Genomic DNA, 10,497 nt, shown 5'->3' with positions numbered 1-10,497 from the left:
ATGATGCAGCAGCAGCCGTTTTTCTCTGCCTGAGTAGCTTAATGTTGTTCGTGTGTAATTTACGTTGAGTAGGCTAACCACGTTATTACATTAATGCATGTAAGGTGAACTAGCAAACATCATCATAGCTACATGCGGCTGTCTTCTTGTTTGATGGCAGATACTCCCTTCACCCTGGCCAAAAAGGCTAAAATGACCAAAGAAAAAGTGGGAAACAGCTAAACATGAGAGGTTTTTGGACAAAGTTTGTGTTTTTTCCATTGTTTAAGCACTGCTTCCAGCCAAGAGTGATACCATATATGCCCCATAGCTGCAGAAAAGGCTAACATTGTTATCTTTTTACAAAAAAACAGCTGAACATGAGAGGTTTTTGGACCAATTTTGTGTTCTCCATTCGTTAAGCACCGGTTTGAGCACCGTTTAAGCACCGGCACCGTTTCAAAAGTAACGGTTTGGCACCGGTATCGGATAAAACCTAAACGATACCCATCCCTATTAGTAATAAGAGCCTTCTTGTAGTTCCACTAAACTGCACGATAAATCATAGAAGTAATTCAGACAGGGAATTTTACAGTGGGGCAAAAAAGTATTTAGTCAGCCACCGATTGTGCAAGTTCCCCCACCTAAAATGATGACAGAGGTCAGTAATTTGCACCAGAGGTACACGTCAACTGTGAGAGACAGAATGTGAAAAAAAAATCCATGAATTCACATGGTAGGATTTGTAAAGAATGTAAGTAATGGTAATGGTAAATGGTAAATGCACTGGTTCTTATACAGCACTCTTCTACCCTCCCTAAGCACTAAACCAGTTCCAGAGCATCTAATAAAAGCACTGGCAGCAACAGGGGCCAGTATCCCGCCCAAGGTGACTTTGGCACGCAGACTGGAGCAGCCGGGGATCGAACTACCGACTGACGTCCTGAGCCACAGTCGCCTCTTTTCCAGTAGAACATAACTGCCTCAGCTCTACTCGACTCTGTCTCTCAGTTACAGTTGAGCACCACCTCAGTGTGGGTGGGGCTGTTACAGCAACACAACCTGGAAGTCCCGTGATGTCATTTGTATGTGACGCAAACACAACAAGCGATGACATCCCGGTGATGGAACATCTGCACCCCGTCACTGGACTTCCTGTGTAGCCGTTTCCCTCGTTGCCAGGCAGGTTTGAGTCTTGAAGGGTTCGCTCTCATAACTGATCCAGTGATGTCACTTCCTGGCCATCGGCGGCATGTATCTGGGACACAAACTGGGCTTGGAACTGGGTGAGAGATGAAACTCTGAGAAGCTCTTCAGACGACGCTGACCTGCATGACTGAGGACCTGCACAGACTTGCTGCCTCGCTCTTTGTGAGGAACGTCCTTCAGGAGTATGAAAGGGAAACTAGCAGTTTATTGAAACCAGCTCCGCTTCAACCTCAGATGCACACAAAGTAGACTCGTTCCCCAAGAGTTTGCACTTTGGATCCCAGGTATCGAACCAGCAACCCTCTGATTAGCAGATGAGCCAGTCGGGCTACAGCTACCCTACGTGTGTGTGTGTGTTGCCTTTTCATTCACATAATCCATCTTATCTCTAATGAAAAAGCCAAATGAAATCCTCAGATTTGCCCCTCAGGTTCCCACAGTGTTCAGGTCCCACATTTGAGCCACGACTGTGGGTCACACAGAGGACAGAGCATGTCCTTTAGCCTTCTTTGTTTTTGGATTGTGTGCCACAGAGTCTCCCTGAAGATGATTTTGGCACGTTTGCTGAGATTGTTTGAAAAACAAGCTGAAGAACACGTCCACGATGTCACAGCAGCTGTGGGCCTCGATGGAGCCCACGTTTGTCCTGGAGGCGTCCTCTGTGGAGTGAGGCCGGCTCACATCGTTCAGTCTGAACAGGGTGAAGCTCCAGGTTTGACCTGATTAACTTCCAGTAGTGGAAAAGCAGCTGTAGCTGCATTTTTCATCACTATTAATGGGATGCTGCTATGACCTGCTGTTAGTGGGAGCTCAAAGCCTGAGGCCATCATTAAGATCTGTGTGGGTCTGTGTGTGTGTGGGACACTCACTGAGTAGTAGTCGACTGACCGACCCAAACACGGTGACTTCATATCACAGGAAATGTTCAGCTCAGGCTTCTGTCTGACGCTTTGCTGTCTCACATTTAAATCACAAAGGTTGTTTCTACAAACACCCACTCATCTATCGTCCTCTTACACACCGGTCACAGACCCACTGCTGAACTCACAATATCATTTATTTTCCTTGTGTTTGATTGGTGGTACAGTTGTTTTATTTTGTGTGTTTGTTACACAGGAAAGCTGTTATTGATCAGTTTGAGAGTAAAACAGAAACTGTGAGTGTAAATGTGGAGATTACAGTCGTTTCATGCTGTAACCTACAAAATGCTTTGTGCAGACGAGTCCGTGAAATCAATCAATCATCGTGATTTCTTTAGCTCATGAACACAGTGTGGGGTCAGTGTTAACAACATGGTGCAGAAAGGAAACACAAGCGTGGAGTCGGTGGGATTGTGCAAACGGTGGCTCGTGCATCAATCAGCTCCAGCTGTGATGCATCTCTTTGATTAGTGGGAGCAGCAAACTCCATCCAGACAGCTTCCTTTGTTTTTTTCACTTGACTGATCGATCAGCGCACAGCTCCGTTTAGCACACACGCCATCTTTAACGACGGCGTGGAGTTTGTGCCCTGTTCCTCCCACACACGAGTGTTCGTTCATGTTCGGCCTTGTGTCTGAGCGTTTCCTCTCGGTGTGTCTGTAACGAGGAAGCCACGGGCAGGTCGCACACAAACGTGTGGCTGCCGAGTGTGCGAGTGTGGCAACGTGTGGCAACTATTCTGGTTTGCCAGCGACGTTTCCAGATAAACACTGGTGGCAGCTGCTGCCATGGCAACACCATTGTGCTCCCTCCCTCCCTCGCTCGTCTCCCCTCCCTCTCCCCAACCACTCCTCTCTCTCATGCTCCGCCGGCTCAGAGAGCGAGCACCAGAGAGGAGAGAGGTCAGCTCGATTCAGAGGACAGAAAGAAGAAAGGAATAACCCGGAGTGGACGGGGACAGGATGAGCGAGGACAGCCACTCCCACTACAGGCTGGACCCCAGCGATCGCCTCAATGGGCTGGGACAGAGGAGGAAGAGACCCAAGAAGGTAAACGAATAGATGGAGAGCCACGTGGTACAAAGTGTGTAAGGATGGAGCACCCCACCCTGCAAAAAGAGAAAGGAGGTGGGGTTAGGTGAGGTTTGTTTATGTGCAGACGAGCGTCCACATGATGTTAGGAGCACCGAACCATCTCTCACCCCGTCGTCTCCTGTGGAGTGTGTGGCTGCTCCCCCACAGCAGTTGTATCCTCTCTCATATCCTCCGTCTCCTGGTGTTGTGTTGCTCCACAGTGAGTCGTAGTAGGAGGCTCACATGCTGTCAGGGTGGGTCCCTGCTCGCTCTTTGTGCGCCTGTCGTTGGGGGTTTTGGTGTTTGCAGCTATCAGGAGGTTTGTGTTGTAGCCTGATGTGAGAAGTGTTGTTATTATCATCATTTTTAACATTTCTGCACCGCTACAATAAACAGACACACACCCATCAGCCTGTTTACAGATCTATACGCCCATAAAGACGTGAAACACACATTGCACAAATCTACTATAACGTGTTCATATGTGTTATAAAATAAAGAGGTAAAGTATTAGCTGTTCAGGTTGATTCATAAATATGACCTCAGCACGTGAAATCCTTCTGCTGACATCCCTAAAAGCTCGTCAGACCAACGAAGCCGTACAACACAAATAACCAGACCAAACCAGGGTTGTGCGTCTGTTGTTGAGAACATTGTCAGTAAACCACAGTGACGTCCTACAGAGGACTCGTGTTGTCATTATTTTTGTGTATGTCGTGTGAGCTGAGAGCTGTAACCAAAGGTAGTGAGCGCGTCGGCCTTTAACGTCGCGGCTGGTTGTGCGATCGTGTCGCCGCTGAACTCGTGAGAGTTTGTCTCAGGGATCTTTACATTTGAAGTCAGGTGAACATCCAGTGAACTAACAGAACATTCAGGAGCATTTACTCTCATGAATGTCAGACAAACTGAGGTTTGTGTGTCAGTTAGATTCTTTAAGTCATTAAAGTGTCTCTGTTAGGAAAAGCATCTGTTTCCTCCACTTCTGCAGAACTGCGTGACCTGTAGCATCATTGCAGGAAGTATCCTGTGACAATGAGTGACTGCACATCATCATTATCAACACATAAACCTGTGGTCTGGACCTGCAGTTCTTATTTTTACTGGCTGGTTTTGTGTAAAGCAGCACTTCTATAAGCACCTGTGAAGCACACAGTCATAGTCGAGTAATGAAGCGATCCATATGTGAAACATATTCCACGTCTACAGGATAGTGGAGGTTACATGGGTCAACCTGCAAACTGTACCAGCACATGTGATCACACTGATAGCAGAACACAGGTATGTGAGTCTCTACGACGAGGTCAGAAACCAGTAACAAATGTTTCATGTGATTCGTTTTTCTCCAGTTTGTCTGCAGTGAACCTTAAATACTCACTGAACCAGCTGTTTCCTGATGTGGTGACGTGTGTCGGTGATGAAGCCAACACTCTGTCCAGTGTTGGGCAAGTTACTTGAAAACAGTAATCAGTAACTAATTACTTCCCAAAATAAGTAATCCCGTTACTTTACTGATTACTTATTTTCAAAAGTAATTAGTTACTTAGTTACTTTTTAAAAACACGATTTCCAACCTGAAGAGGTGATAAAGTGATAGATCTTTCAGCCCAATTCTACTTTTTCTACATAATCCATCATACAAAATGTAATCAAATGGAAAAGTCTCTTTTTAAAACTTGTTTTATTAGATTTAATCTTTTAACTTTATGCATCAAGCAAAAATTTAATTATATGCAACATTCTCTGACTGGAAGAAATTAGTTTAACATTTAAACCTATTTTCTGCACATTCCAGCTCATAAAATAAAATATTTTTTGTGTTTACACTCAGTCTTTCAAATAGATGCAAGTAAAACACAGCAGAAAATAAATAAAGTCAAAGACTCAGCGGTCCTGTTGCTCTATTTTCACCTGTAAAGCAGGAGCAGGGTAGGCGGAGGTTTACCCTGGTGCAGGTGTGCCGCGGTCAGTGGAAGAATCCGCGAGTTTCTCTGTGAGTTTCCCATTACGTCGTAGCTACTCGGTGCTTGTTGGAAGTTTAGGGGTTTTTTCGCTGTAAAAAGAAGTTTTCTTCCCACGCACAGCGGACACTAATGTTTTTGTCACTTTTTATGGAATCAAACTCAAAGTAAGGTCAGTACTTCCACGCTTTAAACGCTGCACGCTCATACTCTCTCTGCACTCGATATGTGATCCATTGTTGATCTGCACACAGCTGTTGTCACTAACGTCGCACTCGCTTACGTCACTGTCGTGAGACATTCTCGCAAAAAAATCACGGTTTTAGTAACGCAGTAACGCAGCGTTCCTACGGGAAAGTAACGGTAATCTAATTACTGTTTTTGCAATAGTAATCCCTTACTTTACTCGTTACTTCAAAAAAATAATGGGATTACGCGTTACTGGAGCGTTGTTCTCCTCTGTAACAAAGCAGTGATAAAGGAATAGATGCTGATTTTATTAACTTGTGTCTTTGTGCTGCTGGATTCAGTCTGAAGCAGGCAGCAGTGCTGAACCTACCAGTGTAAATGTGATGGTGGAAGCAGAGGCCAGCACTTGGCAGTGCTAAACACAATAAAAGACTCACAAGTTCCTGCTCAAAGGTCAGCTGCCTTCAGATCAATCATTAACCTGCAGCAGGTTGTGGCCTGATGTGTTTGTAAGAGTTTCACTTTCAGGAGGAGAAGATTTAAACGAGTCACACAAATGTGAACTACAAAGTCTGTGACACACAATTTATGCAAACTGCATGAAATCTGACCTGAAGAAATCCAGTCTTCTGCCTGTTGTGGTTGTGACAGCTGCTCGTAGGAGAGTTTGTTTGTAGGAGGTGGAGATGTTCTCAGATCAAGTGCGTAATCGTCTCTTTGTGTAGACGCTAAAAGCTGTGAGCCAAAACTCTCTGCTCTGAAACTCTTCACTCAGTCCTCACGCTGAGAGTTTAGAGGCTGAACTTCTTGTTCCTCCATAACACTTTTCATGAAACAGCAGAAATGAGCTTGTGTTTCTCAGCAGTGCGCACACAGAGAACCGATCCTCTCTGCTCAGTCTGAACAAATCAAAGTGAAACGTCAGTGAAAACACAGCTGCTGATCAAACTGTGTCAGATTAATGCCTCAATGTTTCACTGTGAGGTTAAAAAATACATAAAAATGATTTAAAGAAGTAGGAGGCAGATTTTCACAATAAGAGCACTTTGTTTTTAATTCAGTTAATGTCAAACTGTCATCAACACCTCTGTGTTGTCTCTGAGCAGATTCAGGCATTACTCAAATAATAAAGGCTTTCTTTCACTATTATACTTTCATTAGTCTCCAGGTTGATGATTATAAACAGAATTATTAAAGTTTTTATCATTTCAGGCTGAAAATCAACATGAATTTGGTTCTAATCAAAGAAGCTCCTTTAATGTGTGTCATTAAAATCCTCACACAGACTTAAAAAGGCGACATTAACATTAAAATAAATGAAAGAAGCTTCAGCTGAGAGCTTCATGCAGTCATCATCAGCAGCTCATAGCAGTCACAGCTCTTTATTACGCAGCTTTGCAGGAATTAAAGTGGCTGAAGTGTCAGAGTTTGTGTGAGAAGCTGCTTCATGGACAGCTGTACACACGTCTTTATTATTTCTTCATAAATCAAACACACAGGTTTGTCTGTAGATGATTTAAAGTGTGTCGTTGTGCAGTTAAAGCTGTTTGTGTGACGCCCTGACCTCCTGTGAATGAAACAGCCAATCAGATCCATCAGAGAGAGAGCAGGAAGTGTTGTGTGTTTGTGACAGAACAAGGAAACAGTGATGATGATGAACATAAAGGTCCTCTGATGTTTCCTGTTACAGTAACGCTTGTTCATCTGTTGCTCTCCTACACTTTCCTATAAATAAAGGAGAAAAAGTCCGTTTAGTTTCATTTCCTACAGCTCAGAGTTACACTTCACATTCCTGCTGTCACATCAAAAAGCTTCACTTTGGTCCAACATCTACATGTTAACATGAAACACAGACAGACTCAGAACATCTGGAACATCTGCACTTTGACCCAAACTGTTATAGCAGGATATTTTCTGCATATTTCTTATGTTGGACCTGTTTGAACTGTAAACGACCTGTAATCATCTGTAAATGGTGTGAGACACACTGAGGCCACCTACAGGGCAGCTGGGGAACAGCAGGGATCTGAAATCATACGAGACGTTAGTGAGTGAGAAGAACAAACGGACTTAAGATGGCTCGAAGTGATCAAAGTTGATCTAAAACAGAAGATAAATCCACTGATTCTTTGTAAAGTTCATCTGCTGCTCACATGAATCCATGAAAGATTTATTTCACTGAATGTTTCTTCAAAGCTCATTTCAACCTGTTGAAGTCATGAATGAAAGTGCAGACTGAGAGTGGATCACATGATGTTTGAGGTGTGTCATGTGACATGTTCAGTATTGTCACACATGTCTAGATTGTCCCTGATATCATAACTGCTCAAACACTGATGATTATATTTGAAGAATTATTCCTGATGGCAGCAAAGTTTGAATGGAGCTCTCTGTCTGTGCTGATTTGTCGCCCTCTGGAGGTCAAAGCACATACCTACAGGGCAGCTGGGGAACAGCAGGGATCTGAAATCATACGAGATGTTAGTGAGAAGTTAGAACAAACGGACTTAAGATGGCTCGAAGTGATCAAAGTTGATCTAAAACAGAAGATAAATCCTAAGCAGCATCAGATGAATGTTACCATTTCCAGTTACGGTGCCCTTCATCTAATATGGAAATGTGTTGTTTTTTTTGCCGTGTTGTTGTTCTTCCTATTGTGTTTAGGCCAGAGATGCTCTTCAAACAGCGGACAGACATGACCACATTACAAGAACATGGTGTGAGTCCGATTTGATATTCCAGTCAACGCTGAGAGACCTTAACCAGGAAGTCAGAGGTCCGCTGATGCTGCGAGCAGGAAGTGAACCAAGGGAAAGGTTCACTCTACTCAATCTCAAAGAAAATATGCTGGTATTTGTTGATGTTGATGGTACAATAAAAATATATAATATAATAAATAATAAAATATCATGTGATGATGAGATGTGTTGTTGGTGTTTGTATTTTCTGTAAATGTCTTTTTAATGTAAATGCTTTGTTCCAGACGGACAGGGAATCAGTTGCTGTACGATGACATCATCTTGATGTTGACGAGGAGGGCGAGAAAAACTAGTTTTGTCCTGCAGATGGCGATCTTGCACCGTGTTCAGAGAGCCGACACTTTGATGGTGCTGCTCTACTCAGCTTACTTTAGCCTGGGTTGGACTCTGTATGAGCAGCTTCCACTCTGGTTTCACTCTTAAACACACTTGTTTGATTTCACTTGTAAAAGTTGAAGAATAAATATTTTATTACAAAATTATTTGTTGATGCATTTTTTTAGGGTCAAATATCTTGTTTGATTTGAGGAATGAACTGTTAGGGTGGAAAAAGTGAATCAGGTTAAAATAGTGGTGCTTTATATCAGTGAAGATGTATAATGTAATTTAAAATGTTGATGATGGGTTGTAGTGGGCTTGTACTTACAAAACTGCCTCATTTTATTGGAACGATCCACAGTTGCATCCATTCACGGATGACATCTGACATCATTTGACATCTGGTCTGAACACGTTTGTACACAAGATGCCTCAGTTCTGGATGTTTCCACAGACTCCTCTGTGCACCTAAAGGAAAGGTCAAGGGTCAGCAGCACATGTAGTTGGGACAAGTCTTCAGTCGCACAAACTACACAATGATTTTCCTCCAATGACGACTTTTCACTTGCAGAAATGGTCCTGTGTGATTTCCAGGCTGTGATATAAAAACTAGTTCCTAATGGCAGCGACTCACTCAGTAAACATGTGTTTCCTTCACCAACCTCACACACAGATCCAATAAGATCAGGAAGTGGGCAGTATAGTACAATATGTGTTATTCTGTGCTGCACTGCCCAAACTAAAGATCTGCTGAAGTGTTGGAAATGATCCAGATGTTTATTTTGGACGATACAGCAGAAGATCAGACATGAAAGTGGAGATAACACAGAAGACCTGCAGCAAAGGTCAGAGGTCAGACTTGGCCCTGGATTCAACAATGAGCCAATGATCATCAAGCAGTGACTAAAGCAGAGCCCTGACGTTCTGACATTCATCACACAGTCAGAACAAATGTCTGCTGATGACTTCATCTCATGAAACGACTGATAGATGTCAGTTCATTGATCAGCTGAGCTGCTGATCTTCATGGTCACAGAAACATTCAGCTTGTTTCAATCAGTAAATAACTCCCACTACTCCCAGTTTGAACTGTTCCCACTCAAAATGCTGTGAGAACAATGATCATTGTAGAACTTCACAAACATCACGTGTTGTTTTCCACATGTAAGATCAGCAAACACACAGAAACTTCCTGTTGCCACACACGGCCTCTAAAATCTCTTCCACGCTTTCTGTCTGAAGTCCACTCTCTGTGTCGGATCCACAGGAAACAACAAGATCTTATTAACATGGTTTTCAATGTGTCTTGTTGAGAATTCAGTTTTACCCCGGTTCTTCTTATTCCTCGAGCATCCAGAGATGGCACCGGACTCAGTAGTCATTTTCACAAAATCTTTATTCATCTACATTCATCTTCATTTAAGCATGCACTTCTAGAAGGGAAGATGAGGCCGGTGTCCCTCTACAAAAATCTTCACTCCTTTGTTGGTTACAGTCAGCTTTATAGAAGTGACCCCATCATAAAACCCCCTCTACGGTGTGCTGCAAACTCTCTCTGTTTGTATGTGCACGAGCACGTGAATGCCTACATGTGCACGTTCCCACGTGTCTATGTGAGTGCTCGTGAGTGAGTGTGTGCGCATACCTGTGTGTATGTGTGAGTGCACATGAGTGAGTGTGCGTGTGGATGTGTGTGTGTAACAGTTAAAACACTGTGGGGGTAGATGACTCCCTAGAGGTCATAAACCCCTACCTTGCATCCTCTGGGGAATTTCCACTCAGTGGGGGAGAAGCCTTCTAAAATCTACTCCTAACTTCACAAGAGAGTGAGGCCTTTATTACTTTACAAACAGTGTCCCTACAATAATTCTACATTCTATGATAACATATTTCTAAACTCTAAAATAAGCTAAACATTCCTACAAGTCCCCCTTTTTTATCTGCTCCATGGCAGATAAAACTAAACTAAATCTTTCACCATAATGTTTTCATACTGTGACTCCCCATTTCCCAAAAGTGGCATCATGGTGTCGGCCTTTGTATCAGACTCTCCCACAGCACGATTGATGAGTCTTACGAACAAGGCTCTGAT

At 43.3% G+C, this 10,497-nt stretch overlaps 1 protein-coding gene across 1 annotated transcript; it reads left to right on the top strand.

The window, feature by feature from the left end:
- The first annotated feature begins 2,698 nt into the window (after positions 1–2,698).
- On the top strand, positions 2,699–8,566 carry LOC143420755 (uncharacterized). Its single transcript, XM_076888901.1, has 3 exons — positions 2,699–3,157; positions 7,993–8,178; positions 8,312–8,566. Exons 1-3 carry the CDS (start codon positions 3,071–3,073, stop codon positions 8,339–8,341), a joined length of 303 nt encoding a protein of 100 aa, XP_076745016.1. The 5' UTR covers positions 2,699–3,070; the 3' UTR covers positions 8,342–8,566.
- The last annotated feature ends 1,931 nt before the right edge of the window (positions 8,567–10,497 follow it).

The sequence above is a fragment of the Maylandia zebra genome, linkage group LG2 (genome assembly GCF_041146795.1).
Source record: "Maylandia zebra isolate NMK-2024a linkage group LG2, Mzebra_GT3a, whole genome shotgun sequence".
Lineage (NCBI taxonomy): Eukaryota > Metazoa > Chordata > Actinopteri > Cichliformes > Cichlidae > Maylandia > Maylandia zebra.
This window is presented reverse-complemented; position numbering and strand designations above follow the sequence as displayed.

Coding starts and splice junctions, on each gene's coding strand:
- LOC143420755 (XM_076888901.1), top strand. CDS start 3,071: ATGAGCGAGGACAGCCACTCCCACTACAGGCTGGACCCCAGCGATCGC. Junction 3,158..7,992: donor GGAGGAAGAGACCCAAGAAG/GTAAACGAATAG, acceptor TATTGTGTTTAG/GCCAGAGATGCTCTTCAAAC. Junction 8,179..8,311: donor ATCTCAAAGAAAATATGCTG/GTATTTGTTGAT, acceptor GCTTTGTTCCAG/ACGGACAGGGAATCAGTTGC.